Here is a 20,963-nt window from a genome sequence, read left to right on the forward strand (position 1 = left end):
ACAGCAAGTGTCTCTAGACATCAAGCTGTAAAACTTAATAGATCAGGGAAAAAAACCCAAACAAAATAAAAAAAAACAACCCTGCTGATAGCTTCTGTAAGTGTTTGTAAATCTACAAATTTATTTGTAAATTTTTAGTTTCAATTTAATTGAAGCAAATCTTTCATACATAAGACAGGAAAAAAGTCATATTAAGATACTTTTAAGTATCTTTTTTACTTTTAAGTAAATCTTGCATATTTAAGTTGAAAACCCATGAATAAACAAGATTTAACAGGGCACTAAAGAAGCAACTACAGATAAGGGGAAAAGAAATGTTTCTTTGTGCTTGGATGTCTTACAAATCATCAAATAAGTACTTTCAGATTCTTTTGAAGATTTCACCATGAAAAAAGAATCTGAGGCTTTTCTGCATGAAATCTGTGGTTACTGTTACAGCAGTAGCATTTGAGGCCTGCTTTTGGGAATCCTGGTTGCTGCAAATGAGGCTGTTAGAATTCATAACAGCTGGGGAATGACTAAAGATCCTGTGACTGTACTTTGATATAGTGCTGTTGTATTTCAACCAGGCCTGCTTTTGAACATGTACAGCAATAGAAAATCAAATATTTATCTTTTTTTTAATGCACCCATCATTAGCTCATTTAAAGATGTTAGTGTAGTGGCTTCCAAGTAAGTTCTGTATATAATTTTAAATATTGAATATTCTGAATCTTACTTCACGTTATATTCTAGTCCTTGCTCTGGGCATTTGTACATTTCAAAGTAAGCAGTTACTAGGAGAAAATGTATGTATGTAATCTAAAGTCTGTACTTTCAGATAAATATTTTAAGCGGAATCAAAACATGTAGTACCTTTCAACTATCACTGTCAAAAAGGCTTTTGTAGAGTTGTGGACATAGTTGATTTTAACAGCTGCAGTTCAGGGTGATTTACAGTTTTCTCAATTTGCTTCAAATAATATTAAATCATAGAGGGCTTTGGGTTAGAAGGCACCTGAAAGATCACCTAGTGCCAACCCTCCTGCCATGGGCAGGCACACCTTCCACTGAAACAGGCTGCTCAAAGCCTGACCCAACCTGTCCTGTATCACTTGGAGAAGGGAATCATCATCAGTGCATTCCAGGAACTGCCTGGATTGCTTGTGCCCTGCTGTGTGCCCCTTCAGCAGTTATTGGGGTGGCTGAGGCTCCCCATGATGACCAGGACTTGTGAACACACAGACAGGCTGTTCCTGTCCGTCTGTGGAGGGCCTCATCTTCTCAATCTTCCTGGCTGGATAACCTGTAGCAGACCCTCACTGTAATGTTGCCTATCTCTGTTCTCCCTTTAACCCAACCTACAAACCCTCAGCTCCTCATCCATCACCAGGCAGAGGATGCTCCATGCATTCTTCCTGGTCATTGACATAGAGGGAAACACCCTCTCCTTGTGACCCCTCTCCCCTCCTTCCTGCAGAGCCAGCATCCTTCCATTCCAACATTCCCATCATGGGAGCCATCCCACCACATCTGTGTGACAGCATCCTAGGTGCACATCTCTTATTTACTGCCCATGTCCCCAAAGCCAACATCTGGCTGGAGTGGCTGGAGTTGCTTTTCTTGCTGACTTGTAATCCCCATACAGACTCAGAACATATTTCTGGTATTGGCATCACACTTGTAGGAGTGGGATGGATTGAGGTTCTGTTCCACTGGGAACTTGAATTTTGTGAGGATTGGTGCAAAAACTACTTGCACCATCACCTCTTGAATCCATCCTGGTTTTGCTCAGACTATTCCTGGCTGTGTCACTGGTGCCCTTGTGAAACTACAGCAGTGGGCAATAGTGGGCTCAGTGAGCTTTGGGAATGTGTTGGTGACATCTCTGCTGTGAGCCCCCAGAAGGCAGCACAGCCCTCAGGAGTGTGTCAGAGGCACACCTCTGTGCCTCTCACAAGAGTCCCTCCCTCCATCACTCTTGTGGTTGCCTTGGCTGTTACAGACAGATGGGGCTGCCTGGCTCAGCTCCAGCACCTCTCCTGATGCCATGGGTCTTTTCAGTCTGCAGAGCAGAGAATAGCTTCTGCAGGGGCATGCCAGGCTTCAGGGGAAGTTTCTTTCTGCTGCAGATTCATGTTCTTGCAAGCTTCTGTTGTTCTGCATTTTTCCTTCTCTGTTCTGTGTGTGGAATTGTTGGATGGTTGGCCATGGGCTGTGGGTCCACTGCTGACTGAGCTTGGAACCAGCATTCCAACTCAGCCCCCCTGATGCTGAACACACTTCTCACAGCTTGCTGCAACTCACAGTAGTAAAAGAAGTGTTGTGCTATTGTGGTGAATAGTTACAGTAATAGTCACAAGGTTGATGCTCCACCATGAAAGGAATCGTATTTTGATTTTACTCACTTTAGATATCATGTCTTTCTGTCATGTCATGTCATGTCTTTCTGCCACCTCCACGTACAATAAGTTTAGAGTATGTTATTGATGTCTGACCTTTAAGTACATTTGTTTTTAACTTCCTTTTCATTTCCCTCTGTTTTCAGGAAGTTGAAGACCACGTGGCATTTTTAATAACTGTTCCAACAGCCCTAGCAATTTTTTTTGCTATATTTATCCTCGTCTGCGTAGAACCTGTATTTAAGAAGCTGCTTCGTATATTTTCTCTGGTGGTCTGGGTATGTCTTGTTGCCATGGGATATCTCTTTATGTGTTTTGGAGGAATCATCTGTCCCTGGGACCAGGTAAGACTGTCCTTATTACTAATTTTACTTCCATTGAGTACCGTTCCAGGAACCATTCTATACAAAAGTGTTCATGTTCATTTCTGTGGGACATCTCACAAAATGTTTTTGTGACTAAGTGGTTGCCTGCTGAGACTCCCTCCATCTGTTTTATAAATACCAGAGATGTGCATACTTAAAATACATTAGGAAATATTAGAAGGATTTTGCTTTTATATTTTTAAGCTCCTTTAATCATGAATACTTGATTCCAATAACCAGCTTTTTTCTAGAGTTAATAATTGATTCAAATTGATTCTAGTGACCAGTTAACATGGCAGAAATGTTAGTTTTGTTCAATACTGCTTATGCTTTCTTTCCAGTTTAAAATGTTTGAGCTCTCAGTGTAGTCTTTCTGTGGTCTGCAAGGTGTTCTCTAGCAACTCATGAGAAAAAGGACTGTGAGTCTCCTTACATGTCTAGAAAAATGGATGAGTAGAGAAGAAGTGAAATACCCTTCGCATTTTTAAAATTTTGTAATGAAGGAAAAGCAATATATAATTGCAGCCTAATAGCAGCACTTTTGAAACATCAATAAATGATGTGCAATATCCAACACTGTGGCTGATCGAGTTTTCTCACATTATTTTCTTTTTTCCAAACCACTCTACATGGAAATATGGCTCATATAATATTTTTATAACTCTTCAAAGGATGGAAAAAAGACTTTTAAATATATAAATATGTCTTCTGAAGATTTCATGCTGATGCTATGAGTTTAACCTTTAAATTGTATTACTCTCTCCAGAATGCCCTCTAGGTCCTTGAGACAGTCTTGAAATAAATTCTCTGACTTTTTATTCAGATCTTGCAAAGACTTGGGCAAATACTGTACTTTAAGTAGTTCCTTTAAACTCTTTAATGTAAATTATTTAAATTACTGGTGCATGTTGGTAATACTTTTGCAGCCCTTATCTTTGTGGGTGACTTCATATTTTCATTTTCTTGGAAGGTTCTGGTATTAATAATCTAAGAATCCTCCTACCTGGTTTGGGTATTTTTTAGGTTTTATATCTTTTCAATAGTTTAAACTACCAAACCAGGTCACACCTGCATGTAATAAAAACCAGTCAGAACACGAAATACTTTTCTTTAGATATGGATTTCATTCTGGGAGTGCTTGTGTCTTTGTGATATCACTTCTAGGTGATTCACAAAGTCTTAGTTTTTTATTTGTTTTCATTGGCATTTGTATCATGTCATGCTAGAATATTTTAGACTTTCAAGCTTAGATGCAAATATTCAGTTAGCCATATTACTCATTCATTGTAAATGATACTAAATTTAGTTTTGCTATTTGAAAGGTAGGATAATGATTTTCAAAAGCACATGGACTGAAAGAGATCCAAGAGGGATACTGATGTCTCAGTCCTGGAGTTGTGTTTAGCCTGTGATTAATTGTGCCTGCCTTGTTTTCCTCTTAGGAAAAAGGTAGGCATTCCCACAGCATGCAAGGGATGCATCTGGCCCTGTGACTAAGGACTGTAGAGCTCTGGGAAATAACATTGTCTTCCTGTGGGTTGCCAGGACACAACTCTGATATTCAGTCTTCTCTTTGCTTTGCGTGCAGGAGCTGCTTGGAAAGAAGGATATTTGGGATGGAGCTGCCTGTCCTGCTCTGCCAGCAGCAGCTGGCTCCAGTTTTTGGGCTCCAGCTGAGAGCAGGCAGGGCTTTTCCAGAATGCTTAGACCTGGTGGCAGATGGCTTTGTCTGGAGAGGGGCTGTGCCAGAGCAGCCCCTGGCCACTGCTGAGAGTCCAAGGCTCCTTGTAGTAGGACCCTTCACTTCCCCAACCTGCTTTTATTCTTCTCCTTTGAAGAGCAGTGCAGTTTTGTGGGCTGCTTTTGTAGGAGTACTTTAGCCTAGTGTCAGTTAAGAGTAAACTGTGGAAATATGGGAATCTTTCTGGGAATTTGACACCTCACACAAGAGACTAATTGCAGGTTTGGTCTTTTCAAACATTTGAAAAAAAGCTGTGAGCAGTAAAATACTGCTTGTATTCCTGTGATGCTGGTGTTTTGTTTGCTCTGCATTGGGAATATGTACATCAGTAATTGGTGTTATCTCTTATGTGTAAGGCCAAATTGGAAAAATCCTTCCTCAGTGATCATTGACAGGTTCTTTATTGAAATTTTACATTTTGTGAATCTCTAACCATTTTGCTTGGGATATTAAAGTGGTTTTGTTATTCCTTCATGCTTTTTATGAAAGAAAGGAGACCTGATGTAAAATTTAAATTAGTTAGGTTTCAAATATATCTCTGTCAACATTAACTAATTAGAAAATGATGAAAATGAAAGAGTCAGTTCATGCACAGTTACTTACTAAACAAGTGCTTTATTTTAATTTACTTCATGTTTATATATATTTACTTTAATTTACTTTTAATTTACTTCAAATTACAGCCTAACTTCTGTTCTGGTCCAGGAGAGTTTAAAAATTCCGTAACTCCAATGTCCCCTGAATCTTAAGCTTGTTAAGAATATAGAATTTTTTAATCATACTATTGAAAGAGATTTTCTGCATACCACAGTTATTAGAGCATGTTATTGTGCCATTTGTGGACAGTCCTTTGAGTGACAACCCTGGATCTTTTAAATTTTGACTGAATGATTTTCTTGTGCCTTTTGGCTGTTTGCAACTGCTCAATGTAGCTTTTCTCTGCTGTCTTAAGGAACCTGAGGTGTGAACTTTTGTGGGTTTTGTTTACAATAAAAATACCATTTGAGAGAGATTATTTTGGTTAGGAGCTCAATATATATTTACTGCAGAGAAGTTCTTCCTTAGCCTGCAGGCTCATAGCTTAAATAACCCACAATTAGTAGAGGGCTGGAAATGAAGTGGTTGGTCAGGGCCATTATTTTGTTTTTTTTTTTTTAATTAGAAATCTGTAGGCTGATGTGAAATAAGTGCAAATAATAATTGGTTTTAATTGTTTTTTTTGCTGTCCTTGCATACTGCTTTTATCAGTCTCCATTTCCTTGGCTCTTCTTTCGTTGCAGGTACAGCTTTGGAGAAAAGCTCTTATCAGGGGGGTATGTGGCCTCTGTTTGAAGGGGGAGGAGGACAGTGTGGCTGTGGACAGTCACTTTGTCCCTTGTGCCATTCTGCCAGCTCCATGCTGGCTCAGTAATTGCCTGCTGAGCCTGGTCCAAAGGCTGTTATTGTCACTGGACTGCCTGGGCATCATCCCTAACCCATCTAGGAGAGCAGCCAGCATGTTTACACCATCAGCCTTAGTAGCTAACTTAACCTTGCAGTTAGTCCAAACTCCCCTACTCCTCTGTGTCAACACAGTGAGTACACTGAGAGGGAGATGGAGCGTGCCTTAGGGAGACAGTGGGTGGCTTAACATGAAAAAAATTGAAAGGGATGGCAAAAGTCTTTGGTACTTGACAATTTTTTTTAAGATGTGTGTCAACCATCCTTTATTGGTGTCAGCCTAAGTTTTTGTAGCATTGGAGGCCCTGGTTTAACTTGGTGGCTTGGGGAGGAGCTTGGATCCTTTGTTAGGACCTTCGTGTGCTACACTTGGCATGAGCCAGGAGGGAGACTGGGCTGCCTGCTAGGAGTCATGAGACAACTAGGTTGGTAGGAAAGGCAGTCATGCCAAGGCTCAGAGAGTGCCACTGCCTGCTGGCAGCTTTCTTCCAAGTCTAAGGTGTGAGCAGTAATGTGTGAAGGTGTTTTCAGTGAGGAAGGACACAAAGGTAATGCTTACTTAGCAAGGTCCATGGGGAAATCTGTGGGTGTTGGTGGAGGACCAGTAATGCAGGGCAGGAGAGCTGAGTAAGGAGTGCTGGTAGAAAGGAGTGCTGGATTGATTTTGTTGTGTTAGAACTCTTCCTTGTATGAAGCACTTTTTCTTTCAAAATGTAAATCCAGTACCCATCTATAGAATTTCCTGTTGGGGAATGAATTTAAATTAATTTTCCCTTGTTTTGCTGACAGTGTAGTTATTGTACAATAGTTGCCTTTCTGTGTCACCCTCTGACATGTCTGATACTTCCTCAGCCTTTTATACAGGTGCATGTAAATATGACATAGCACATTCATACCAGTGGGTAAAAAGAGCTCTTAAAGCATGCAGTGGATGATATAAAAAAAGAGTAATTATGCAGCATTATACTAGTCTAATGAATTCTATCATTGCAGGATTTTGGTATTCAATTCTATTTAATCATAAATATGTTTGCACAGTGCAGGCACCAGATGTGTTCCTCCTTCTGTATATTCAGTTACAGCACAGAAATTACTTCAAGCGGAATTTGACACTTATGGTTTTTTAAAAAAATCTAGAATGATGTGCTTAGAATATATATTTGATTATTTTAGCCTAAATTCTACTTTTTTGAGTTGAATTTAAAGTGCTTCTTTGTTTTGTTTTAATCTGTTGATATAGAATTTGGCCTTGGAGCTGTCCTGGCTTAAGAAGTATGGGCAAAATCTTATGCCCTAGTATTTATAATTCTCTTTTTTTCTGACACTCTCTTTAGCACCTGGGGATATCTGTTGTGTGTTGAGGGGTGAGGGCCTGCACAAAGTTTCTGTGGTTGCGTTAATCAGCTCCTGTATTAGGCAGTTTGGTGAAACAATGGGTCTGCAGAAAGGGAAGACTTGTCTTTGTGTGAATTACATTGGGTCTGATTTCCACACCTTGCCTTATCTAAAGTCAGCCCTGCCCTAAACTATCAATAACATGTTTTGTGGTTAAGCAGTATTAAAAAAAAAATAATGTTAGGTAGTTGAGGAAAGTAAGGCAGGTGTCAGAGAAGTCCCTGCAGCGCCGGAAATTGAGGATGAATTGATGCTATACCACTTGTTGAGAATCTGGAGTGTGGAGGAGTTGACTTTTTTAAAGTTCAAGATTAATCAGATTCTTAGGAATGAGTATCCTAAACAAGGAACCAAATCTTGTATAAGCATGGTTCAGGAGCATGTAGGTGAATATTCACCTGAAAAAGAACCTGAAGAAAACCAGGAGTGTTGTATAAAAGGGAAAGATACTGCCAAGCAGATGATACTCTGCTTTAGGAATAGGTGGGATAGAAAAACAAGAAGCCCCCCAATCCACCAGTATATGTCATATTTTCAGTGATAATAGTGGAAAGAGAACAGGTGATTTTTATCTTAATACTTTTATAGATATGTAAAGTCACAGGCTTAATAGCAAGACATTTAAGTGGTTTTATCAAGTCTGGTATGGTTATATCTGTATAGAAGACAGGAAAAAGATGAACTATTAGGCACACCAGCCAGCTATTAAAATCAGTAGTACAGTACATTAATATAATACAATAATGTGTGAACCCCTGAAAGACTGGTTGGCATAACCAATGTGCCATGGTTAACCTTTGCTTTGTCATGGCAGTGCATTTTGAGAGCAGTTCATGTAAGATGAACTGATTACTGTTTTAAATAGGAAAGGTATTTTTGAAAGAAAGAAAAATATGTTTTCGTACCCAATGGGAGGCTAGAAGCCCTGCTAAAGGAGATGACCATTATTAAGGTAACTGCACATGTAGGTGAGGGGAGATGGCAGGTAGTGTGACTTCAGAGGGCATCAGGCAGGTGGAAGATTTCTGGCTGGATTTCTCAGAGAGCTCTCTGGAGAATGTTTCCCTTTATTAGTGCTTTTTACTAGTGACGGGGTGACTGAATGTCACTGCTATAATGAAATTTGTTGATGACCCAGTTCAAGGATTCCTAATACAGCAAAAGATCACAATGTTATGGGGAGAAAAGCTTGACCTTGAGGACTGCAGTAATAGCAGCTAGATGAAATTTAATAATAGGAAATATGAGGTGTCTGCATTTGGGGACTAACAGCAGAAGTTGCAGCTATAGGCTGAGATCATTAGTAGAAAAAGAAGCAAGGACAAGCAGAATGAAGAGAGGAAGCATTAGCTGATCCCTGGGTCATTTGGACATGTGTCCAGAAAAGACTCATTTATGATGGCAGGGTATCCAGCTAAAGATGAGTCCTTGCCTGGATGACTATGTAAACTTCTACTCATCTTTATTCAAAAGATCACCAGGAGAAAGGAGAGTTCTGTGAGAGGAGGTGAGAAGAGCTTGACATGGGTATAGATCTGCAGAGGAGAAGAATGCTGAGAGTGGTGTGACTGCCATCTACAGATAGTCCATGGTTGCAGACATCAGATTTGAGGAGAAGCTACAGAAGATAAAGAATTAGTGACACATACACCTACCCACACTAAAATCAAAAACGTCTGGCTGGTAAGGAAGATTAAACAGAAAATTGGAATTTATCCCATTGCCATTGGGGCACTTGTTTTGTGGAGGTTAATATCCTCAGGATAATAAAGATTAAAATAATGAGTTGGTTTTACAGTGGTAGGCTAAACTTAGCTGAGAGTCAGTCAGTGTCTTCATTCAAAGAAAATGGACTTCAGTGGTTCAGGAGCATCCTTTTAGTTCTTTATTTCTATGGACCACTGAACATCTGGAAACTACTGAGATGTTTTAAATGACAGTTTGCTTTGACCTGTGCCTGAAGTTAATCTTAAAGCTGAAGAGATGCATTTTCTGAATTTTAAAAGTACATGGCTTTTTGCTATCAAAATATGTTTTATCCTTCTGGTATTCGGGAGAAGTATTCTCAGAATTTAAAACATCTGGGGATAATAATTTTGGTCTATTTCTGATATCTTTAGGCATTCATTATAATGTTTATGAGACAGGTTTGATGTAATAAAAAGTAGAAGAGACTGGATGTGGTCTGGAGCTTACAGAAAGAACCTTCTTTTCCCTGTTAGTTTATTTTCCTTGACTTCATTTCTTGAAGTATGTTTTTCATCTTGGAGGGGGCAATTAAGTACAAAGACCGAGTTGATTGCAGGTTTTATCAGGATTATTGCATAGTTTGCATGCAGTGTGATAATTGCAGTGCCAGTCATGTGAATGAACTTTGCAAAGGTAAATATACATATTGAGGTACAGTAGAAATGTAAGACTCAGATATATATGCACAAACTGAATATGGCAAGATTTTTCTCTCTGATGGGAAATAACATTTATCAATAAGAATATTAATGTTTCAGAGAGTACTGAAAATAAGCAATGCTCATTTTAAATATCATCATATTCTTCTAATGTTGCTGCAGTTGAGACCAAATGATAAATGGAAGTGAATAATTTAAGCCCTTCATATGGCTTCCTATGTGCTTAGTAATTGATTTGATGTTAGGAAATAAACATTTAATAATTTCATAGTACACATATAGTTAAAAATTACTCATTTGATGGCACTACCAGAGAACCACTAAAGCAGCTATCCAGTACTTCTTGCTAGTAGGTTTAATTTAAGGGAGACATGCAAATATCATCAATTGGAACTGTCTTTTACTCAGAAATGTAACAGTTTGCCTGACTTCCAGGAGGAAAGGTTTTGGCAGGATACTGCATTAGTCTGTTGGTTTAAGCTGTTAGACCTTGCATACATTCATGTCATGGAAAAGCTTGTACCTTTACATGGCCATTGCATGTAATATTGTATGTTTTTCTTTGTGTGAATTGAGTCTGAAAGGGTCTATCATCATATAGACCCTGATCTTTGGTCAGTTTTTTGCCTTTTGTCTCAAGTCTGATTCAGTTTGCAGGTTTCCAGTGCTGTAAAAAATTTAGCTGGTGAGCTATTGAACAAAGAAATAATAAAAGAGATGGTGAAAATGTTTCCTAGAAGCTGAATAAGAAGACCTCAGTTTAGTTGTTGAGGGATGTTCCCTCTTTTTGTAGATCTTACTAAGTGTTAGGCACAACTGTGTTGCTAAATAAATGAATCTGAGTATTTGGATTACCAGAGGATCACTTTTCTTTTAGTCTAGGAAGCAGGTAACAGGATTTTTCCCCATATCTCTGCAGTTTGTAGAGTGCTGGCTGCAAAATCCTTTCTGTTTCCCCTGTTAGGATTCAAATCTACAGTCATGCAGGTAGTAGGAAACATTGCTTACCTTAAATTAACTAATATTTGAAAGAAAAGGGTACACTTGTTTGTTGACAAGCAGGGTGCTATGTTTATGGAGTTTTACAACAGTAAGAGATAAAGAGGTAAAAAATATATTTGTTGTAGTAAGGCTCACTCAATTCAAGTTGTAGAAGATGTATGTTTAAGTTTTATATATTAATAGAAAAATATAATTAGTAAAATCTTCATTAAATAATTTTTAAAGGTATCTTAGATATACAAATAGTTACAGGTCATAGGATGGTGTTATTGCACGATTTCAAGTGTGGTGAAGCTCAGATTTTTTAGGAAAAATGTATAATTGCATGTTAGTTATAGAAATAATTATGAATCATAAATTATAAGTTGATTGAAAACTAGAAAGTATATATGCTTTCAAGAGATTGTTCATATTCTTTTAGTGACTCTTTTGGTTTATTTTACTATGTGATTTTTTTTTTTTTTTTGTACAGGAGTAGTGTCATTTGCTCGTTTATTGGTAGATAGCTTTGATGTTTATGTTTGCTTAATTCAGCAATAAATGGTCTAAAAATACTGGAAGGAGAAAAAAAATGGACTGGGATAATGGTCAATTCTCAGACAGCATTTCACTGTTAATGAAAGATGATCCCAGAGGTATTTATCTTTTATGATTCTGCCTCCTCTTTAGGTAACATATGAGACTGGTTTGGAGAAGGGCTGAGAACAGGAAGGACGGGAGGACTTTCAAAAGGCAGGTTTCAAAAGGAGCAGCTTTCCTGAAGGGAACCAGTAACTACTTGGGAGATTCATATCAGGGAGAAGGACACAATATCTCCCAGATTCAATACTGCAGAAAAGCTAAGCCTCTTGGGCCAGGAAATTTCAAGTCACAGGAAATGCCTTTTCAGTCTATTGGGGGGAAACAAATCCCAAAAACCCCACCCTCTGTCTCTCCACATAAATGCATCACAAGGCTTCAAATAATAAATTGTGTTTTCATGCAGTGCAGCATCTGCTGTTGTGCCAGTTTGGGAAAAAGTACTTTTCTGTTACTGCTCCAAGCTTCATATTGATTTTATAGCTTAAAATTATCCTTCTGTGAAATAACACATTTATCAGTAGTGTCAATTTTATTTAATATCTGAAGTTCTTGGACTATTTTGTTCTGGCATATTTACTTTGAATTATGTATTAATATACTGAATTCTAGATTGCATTTTTCATATTTGCTTCTTGTACATAGAATTTTAGCTAAGTTATGTATGTATATTTGTATACATATATACATATATATATATATGTATATATGTATAAATTCTGTATGTTACTTTTGAGGGCATTATCTTTACTTAAATTGGCAAACCTGAATCTCTTCTTAAATATTCTGATTTCTTTACTGATATTTGTGAATATCTTCATTTCCCAAGAAGCAAAATGGCAGGTGAAGTGATGACTCAGTAACTGCAGTCACTCTGCCTCACGTGTTCATGTGGCATTGCACAGTAATTTGCATTTTTTACTCTGCACAGTCTCTTTACACAGTAGTGCTTTCTAGGTTTCTTCTTTGTTTGCAGCACCTTTTCATATTTACCACAATAGTTGCTTCCTCTCCCACTTGCTAATGTAATGAAGACAGCTTTTCCTAAATCTATTATTTGTTACCACTCTGAATTTTTTGCCTTACAACCAGCTGTAGTCTTCATAAAAATAGTTCTTGCCTCATTCAATAAGGATGAGTTTTCATAGGTAACAATGTTTAGATGTCATTATGACAGTGATAGTGTTGCAAGTTCAGATATCTAAGGGTTCAGTTTGAGTTCATTTATATTCCCCTTGACCACACTTGTAGTTCTGCCTCCCTGCCACCCTCCCAAAAAAGGAAAGAAAAAAATCTTTGTGACAAGGTGGGGGGGGGGGGTTGTTGGTAATATAACCAAGCAAAGTATTATAGCTTTATCTTCCGGATTCTGTCATTTTTATATTTTTGTAATTTTGGATTGAATTGATCCTAAGTAAATGTTATAGTAATTACTGTATGCATTTTTCTTTATTATGCTGTGGTTAGACTTAATCATCCATTTTATTTTTTTAAATAAAGTACAGTTATGAAGGAAATGTATTCAAAAGCCTGTCATGTAAAGAAGATGAGCATCTAAATAAAAAATATTAAACACACACATGTCTGAAAACTACTTTCCAGAAAGAATAAAGCAAAAAGGTATTTTATTGCTATTAAATGAGGCAGAGATTTGAGTAAGTCTTTTTTTCCCATGTCACACTCTGATTATCCATTATAACTGCATATGTTACCTAATAACATATTCCAGTTCCTAACGATGTGCACATATCACACACCTGTACAAACAAATATAAATCGCTGCCTTAAATGGCTTTCAGATAGAGACTGTGGTCTTTCTTTGTTAGATATGGATGCCTTTTGTTTTCTTTGCATTAACCTGAATCTTATCAGCAGTTAGAAACTTATTTAAGAATTTCAGTTACAGTTTTGGGTCTTTGTTAGTTCTGATGCTGATAAACTGCCAGGTCTGCTGGATGACCCAGGGTATTGACAAGCGAAGGGACGTATGTCTGAATGACATTAATTTGTATATTAAATTCCATTAAAATGTTGGCTTGGTGTGCAAAAAAAAATTGAGAAAGGTCATGTTTCCTTGGTCAGATGAAGACTGGAAAGAAATCTTGATTGATGACAAAGCCTCAAATGCAGAAAAGTGGAGTATAAATGCACATTAAAATGTGTCAGTCATGCTTCTTTCTGTACCATGATTTCCTCTAGATTAGCCCAAGAGTTCCATGTTCATTGATGATATGGGCAGACAGGACATATTTCTCCAGAGAGGCTAGCAAGAGAATCTGTGCTTTAGAACCCCTAAATTTCTTTTCTTCTTATCTCTCCTTGTTTAGTTTTAATCACATTTCAGTAAGTACTACTTTTCTCAAGCCATGTGAAATGTATTGAAAGCTGAGCACCTCTGCTTGTGCAGTGTGGAGAGCTGGGCATGCAGACAAAGGAATGGCTCATGTGAAAGTGGCACCTGTTGGTTTTTTGTTTTCTCACAATACTCTGGCATTTTCCTTCTCTCTGGAAGCTGTGAAGGTTGGTCACACAGCCCTGAAAAACAGATGGTTCCTGGGCAGCAGCAAGGATGGAGAATGGCTGAAGGGAAAGTTGAGGAAGGGTTGTGTTAAAACTGAAGGAAATAGAGTCCTTAGGTAGGGGTAGGTTAGTAAGCAGATGGTAAATAAAATCCCTGGCTGAGTAGGCAGTGTGCATTCTGTTTGTACAGAAAATAGACTTTCAACTCTTGTCATTTGTATACTCTGTGGCAGTGGATAGAAATGGGATGGCAAACAACGGGAGCTATAAAAACTGGAATCATTTTGAGGTATTGAAGGTCAACAGGACTGTGTATTTCAGGCTGCTGTATCTTACAAGATCATACAACTCTAGTAAGCTTTCTTACTTTTATGGAAATTGCTTCTTGAGTACACCACACCGTCAAGAACTTTACAGAGGAAAATTGATCTTATACACATTTAAATACAATTCAACATTTGACATACTAATATTAATACAGCTCCCCAGGTGTTTGAAAAAAATAGCACTAGCAAGAGGGGGTGTGTTTTGAATAGATTCATTTTAATGCAGAATATGCATAAGAATGTAATTCTTTTACATTCTTAGGCATGGTCTGTTGTTGAAGTCATGCAATATGAAGTAATACATTAAACTTGTCACAATTTTGGAATATATTTTAAAGCAAAGAGATTGCTGGGCAAAAAGAATTTGTCTAAAAATGTTCTTCTTATGAAATGTGTAGCTGAAAATGTTACGGCTTCACTCTTTTACTGGTAATAAAAGTGAAGTTTTTTTCTTCCAGTTTATTTTTCTGCAGTTTGTTATACTCAGATTTCAGAAAAACAAAAGAAAGGGAGAAAAAAAGTTTAAAATTAACATAATTGGATTTAGTTAGTTTTTCAGTATCCCCTTAGGTGGCAAAGTATAATAATCATTGTTGAACTTCAGAGTAGCAAAATGAACTCCCAACATTTATTGTTTAAAACTACAGTGCTCTAACCCTTCTTTCGTCCTGAGCAATTTTAGCCTTGAAATCCTCCAAAAGAAGCCACCACCTAAACTGTAACTGCATAGTAAAATACTGGCAGCTATGTCTATGCAATTAAAATATTACTCTAGTTAGGTTTCTTCTTGCAATTAAATAAATGGCTACTTTCAAATCCCATTTCTCAGTTCTCAGATTAGTGATATTTTGCTTATATCATTGGTTTTGTTTTTTTTTTGACTGGAGGTATTGGAGAATTTTTAAGATTGAATTAATTTTACAAAACTTTAATATTTAGGCCTATATGTTTTTCACAAGGGAAGTCCTGAGTTAGGGAGGAGGTTGCACATGGCAGCTGGTGGGGTGAGAAACCACGATAACACTGGTGCCTGAGCAATCCCACAGAAAACCTGGTCCTTGTTATCCAAAAATGTCTGTGCTCCTGAACTCCCACCTCCTTTCCTTGAAAGCACAAATCTCTCACTCCCCCAACACACCCCAGCTCCTGTACTCCAATTATGCAATATTAAGACATAATCACCACTGATTTGCAAGAGCTTCTTCCTGACCTCTTGCCTAGTGATATGGTGGTGGGAAGTTCTATCTGGTTCCAGAGGTTTGGGAATCACTGACAGTGGACTGTGTTGACACAGTACATGAACCTGGTTATAATATCATAGTTGGTACAGGTCTCTGATACTGGAGGTAATTTAGATGTAGCTGAAACATCTGTTTCAATGTGCCTTTCAGTGTGCAGGATCCCCCAAAATGGGCCAAGTGTGATGTGGAGCTGTGATTCTCTCCACCAGTGTATCCAGGGTGGAATCTCTTCTAGAACAGTATCTCTGATCCAAGCTGCCTATCCAGTCTCCTAGCAAAAGTCTTTGTTCTATCCCCTGTCCAAAAAATGGGTTTAAAAGCTACAAAGGAGCCTCCTGTAGTAAGATTGTTCTTAAGGTCTTCATTGCAGTTTAAACCCCTTGCACTGAGGAAATGATGTTGTAAGGTTGTAATTAGACTACATTAGCTAGAAATTCCCAGACAATATATTGTCATTGTCCACTTTGACATTTAGTAGTTTTAATATTGACAAACTGCCACAGAAAAGCTCAGTTGAGAGTATTTTGCAGTCATTGATCCATTGTTCTCGGGCAAGCATTCTGTCATGATTATCAGGAGGTATTTGCATGAATATTAGGCAGAGGTTATACAGCTTCTTCACACTTGGGGTAATGGCTTTCCAGCTAGCTCTAAGGGAAGAGAGCAGCCGAGGTACCAGCTGGAACTATTCCAATATTTGTCAGGGCCTGAAGTCAAATAAGGAATTTTCCCTGCAGTGTCAGGTCCCTCTTCCGAACATTCAAGACTGGCAAGATTTCAAAGCCCTTCTGTGCAGTATCTCACACTCCTGTTTTGTCCTTTTTTGACTTTTTTGAATTTTAGTATGTAATTTTTTATGTAATGCAGCATCTGGTTTTGTGTTCCATGTGCTTATTATTTTTTTCAGATATTTGACTTTGGTTGAATTTGGGAGGCTGCATTACGTACCCATTTATTTAATAGGTCATCATGAAAGTAATGCAAAGCAGGGATCATTAAAGGGGATATTGTGTGGGACGAGTGGAAAGCTATTTTAATCACAAGACTGAAGAGGAGTCTCTTCTATCCTAGTTCCCCAAAAGACAGGAAAGACTCATTTACATTTCAAATGAGATACAGATACCGTCTGTTACCAACTTCATTCAGATTTCTGATGAAGCCTTCAACAGATTGCTTTTGCATGAATAAAAAAATGACTGGTTATTAAGTCTATAAACGGTAATACTTGTTCACCTTTGATTACACTGGGTAACCAAGAGATAATGTATGTTGGAAAATTGCATGCTGTATTGAAGCTTTTTGAAAAAATGTTATATTTATTCATATTTTTGTTTTTGCCCTTTAAAAACAGTAAGAGGACACAAAACCCCCTTGGTCTCAGAAGCCAAGAACTCTTGAATTCTGTGCTTCGTATTTCAGCTTCTCACTTGAGATGTTTTGATGTGAGAATCAATTTCCCACTTGCAGACTGTGAAGCTGAAGAAAGTATTTTCTTTCTTCTCTGGAATAATGCCCTTTTCCAGGTAACATGAAATAGGGACTTACATTATCTGGCATCTTTTGTGTGTTTGTGTAAAAGAAGGAGTTTATGGCTAAAAAGTGTTGTGATGGAAAGGTAATGTGATGGAATCACCACCCCTGGAGGCATTTGAAAGGCATGTCCCTGGGACCACTCAGGGCCATGGTTTAGTGGTGGACTTCAGCATGCTGGCCTAATGGTTTGACTTGATGATCTCTGAGGTCTTTTCCAACCAAAACAACTCTGAGGTATTGAGCGTCTGTGCCATCACTGCAGTGAGAAAAGGAAGACCAGCAATATTCTAGTTGTCTGGTCTAAGAAATGGGTCCCTTTGTTGAATGAGGGTATGTGGAGGTGGAGTTTGACAGCAGTCTCTGCAGACAGACCTGTTCTTCTCTGCTTTGCCCCTTAGTCCAGGCTGCCCCAGCCCTGAGTGACTGTGGAATGTTTGGTTTACTCGGTGCTGTCTCATGGGGGATGCTGAGGGCTGCCAGCTGCTCTGCACAGTGACCTGGGGCTTTTTGGGCAAGGGCCTGCAGGGCATGGTAGAGAGCAGAGATGGGGATCCTGGTGTTTGTACTTCCTAGCAGAGGAAATCTTAAAATAGCAGCAGCTGTTCAATCTGAAGATATTGCAGTGGGAGAAAAGGACACGTTTCTGGGACTGTTTTTTTTCTGTGTCTCTCACCAGCACTGATCAGTTCTCACTGCTAGTGGAGAGTTGGTGAAATGCTCAGATTGTGGGCACTGACAGGTGTAGCAACCCACAGAAGGTAATTCTACCTAGTTGTGGTTGTGTTGAAGGTTTCCCTCAAAGAATCCAGGCTATGACATTGGCACCTAAAAAAGGCATGAAACCTATATTATAGTGTTGGTGAATGTAAGGATAATATCAAATCCCTGCTCAGTATGGAAGCACTCAGTTTGTTTATCTGCCATCATGTGGCAGTGGATAAATATGATGAAAAACCACAGACGTAACCATGGAATAATACATACAGGTTTGGAACAGAAGGCAAACCCACTCTCCTGTTGGATGCCTCTGAGCTTATCTCTCTCTCTCTCTCTCTCTCTCTCTCTGAAGCTTCAGAGCTGTAAATACTAGTTAGAGATTTCTCAGGGGCAGGGAAGGGATTCAGATGGAAGCAAAATAATGAATTGCCAGTTAATGTACAGTTTTCCTGTCAGTGCCATAAAAAGGTAATACTTGCTCTGCTAGAGGTGATCTCTTCTTTTGAAGTAGGAAAGATGGAGGAAATTAGCATATATTTTGCTTTTATCGTTAGAGGTGTGTGATTACAAGGAACAAGTTAAAGTAACAACAGAGAGAAATGTCTTCTTTAGATATGAAGAAAATGATTATGTAAATGGTATTTGGGTAATGCAGTTTCTTCCCCCATACTGACACTTCAAAGAGCTACACCAGCACTGCAGGATAAATGGGATGAAGCAGGCACATATGCAGATCTTCCTCCACCCACTGTCCCCCGCTTTACTGTTTCTAAATGTTCATTTGAGCACTTCTGAATTCTCATTTTCATCACTGAACCAATCTAAATCCAGTTCAGGAACTCCTATCAAGACATCAGAAATCAATCTGGAAACATCCTAATAGTTATTCTGCTGTGAAATCAATGTAATGTAGTCTAGAATAATTAATTTCACATGTTTTTCAGTTATGTCTGCTTAGTTGATTTACCCATGTGAAGAATTAATGTTTAGGAGGGAATCTTTCTGTTGTGCTGCCTTATGTAACCTTGGCTGAATTGCTACAGAAGTGACAGGGTGAGAAGGTGCAGGAGGAAAGCAGTTGATGTTTCAGATACCAATCTGAGTGGCTATTTGTAGCTTATAGAAAAGAGTTTAAAAAGCTCTGGATCAGGGTTTATAAAGAATTTCTGCTTGAATGCTTCATCTGACAACAGCAACAGCAGCTCTAGGATCCTGGAATGTTTATGTGCCAATTGCTGTTTGGAAACCCTTTTTCTGGATTTTTCAGGGGTTCACCTGATGAAAAATTAGGAGTGAACACTCATGCTTTGGTTTCATAGCTACATTCTTATTGGCATGCATGCACCTGACCTTGTTCTGTGTAACTTTATGTAGTGTCCATTTAAAAAAAAAATTAAAAATAGTATAAGGAAAAGAAATGTATCAAAGCTTTCAGTAATTCTAAAATAGCTATCAACCTGAAACACAGGGAGTACTCTGTGTGACAGAATTTTCTTCTCTCCATAACCTGTGTCTTGTATAGTGAAGGATATTGCTTTTCCTGTATTTCCCAGTTGTGTTTGCTGCTCCCTTTGTCACTACAAGCATGATGGATTAGCATCACATCTTCCCATTGTTTTGTCCCAATTCCTTACACCTTCTTTCAGGTGCAACTGCATGTTGTCAGATTCAAAATATCTAACTATCTATATAGATGTGTAATGTCTAGATAGTTTCTAGATATCTGGAAAGTTGTTGAAAGAGTCAAATATATCCTTTGTCTAATGCCAGGTCTCTTTAATATTCCTAGCCTATTTTCTTTGCCTAGGGATATTCCATTCTGCATTTTTATCTTAGAAGGTTAGAAGAATTCCTGGTTCCTGTTATCATAATAACTGTTGCTTGAGATGATATCAAAAGTTGAGGAATTACAATTACCCTTTAGCTACTCAATGCTATTGGAAGCCTTGTGCCAGAGAGGGCTTTCGTTTTTACAGTTTTTAAGCAAAAGCCACATGACAGAATTCATCAGAATTAAATCATACATAGGTTCTAAAGTTCATCACAAAGGAGTTCAGTAGTGTTTACTTTAGGAAAAAATGAACGCCAACCCTGAAACAATCCAGAAATTACAACACTGAATCAGAGCCAGGTGGGTTTCTTCTTTTGCTGTTTCTGGGTTTGTTCTCTGTAGCTGCCCCCTTGCACAGACCAGTTAGGTCTGTGAGAGCAGCACATACACTTTACTTACTGTAATGTAACATCTTTTATAGTTATAACTCTTACCTGTGCATCCACTTACTTATTTTAGCTAATGATAAGAAATACTAAACCAACCATTCAAAAATATTATTTGTATTATGTGATGTATTGAGTTTCCTATTTTCACAGGACATGTGACATTTTCTTGCTGATAAGTTGGTCAGTAGTGAAAATCAGGACTGCCAAGGAATGATTTATTCAATATCTGAATTTTATCTTAAAAAATGTGAGAGAAAGCAACCAAAACCTGCCAGTAAGTCTGAAGGTTAAACTATTATTCTGTCTGACATTTCTGACTGATTTTAAATATCAGCTTTTAGAGGAAAACAGGACTGCACAGATACCATTTGACGCTGATTTTAGAATGCCAGACTTAAAATAGAGTTGTTCCTAGGCACTTCTGTGAGGTTTTTGTGCATTCAGAGACTTGAATTGTGTAGAGAAATCATATGGGTCATTGATTTACCTGAATTTATGTATGTTCTTTCAAAAACTGAGTGACAAAATCTCTCCTAAGATGATAGTCTACCCTGTCTTGCAAACCCCAACCCACTGAGCACTGAATTGCTCTGTAACAAAAGACCAGTGTAAAATACGACTGACTTGGAAGTAAATATTTTACCTTATATTTAAATTAATGTTGCATGAGCACTGAAGGCCAGACACCAAATGTATTTAGACTGATATATTGCTGTAGCTTTGTTAAGTGAATCCCATACTGCAAAGTACTGAACTAGAAATGAAAGTCATTAGTCTTGAAAACAGGGTCAGTGAAAGAAGTTGTGCCAACAGCAAACATTTAGGGGAAACAGGCATCTTTTCATTCACCATGGGCAGCAGCAGTCCAGACAGCAAAATAAACAGAGAGAACTGTGTTAGTGCTCAGTATTTGCCTGGGTAAGACCGACTCTGTTGCTAGTATATATTGATTTAAATCTAGAGGACACTGAGGGAAGAAAAACACAACCAGGAGTGATGAGGAAACTATTTTAGAGCTCTTTATGAATAATTCAGTAACATAATTTATTTCCATCTGAGTGATTGATAATTGCTAATTTTTCCCCAAAACTCTCA

At 38.1% G+C, this 20,963-nt stretch overlaps 1 protein-coding gene across 1 annotated transcript in view; it reads left to right on the forward strand.

The window, feature by feature from the left end:
* ADCY2 (adenylate cyclase 2) overlaps positions 1-20,963 on the forward strand; it is a 199,363-nt gene that overhangs the window by 17,196 nt on the left and 161,204 nt on the right. Inside the window, exon 2 of the mRNA XM_056485305.1 lies at positions 2,528-2,725. Coding sequence (XP_056341280.1) covers positions 2,528-2,725 — 198 coding nt within the window. The remainder of the gene's footprint in view (positions 1-2,527; positions 2,726-20,963) is intronic.

The sequence above is a fragment of the Oenanthe melanoleuca genome, chromosome 2 (genome assembly GCF_029582105.1).
Source record: "Oenanthe melanoleuca isolate GR-GAL-2019-014 chromosome 2, OMel1.0, whole genome shotgun sequence".
Taxonomy (NCBI): Eukaryota; Metazoa; Chordata; class Aves; order Passeriformes; family Muscicapidae; genus Oenanthe; species Oenanthe melanoleuca.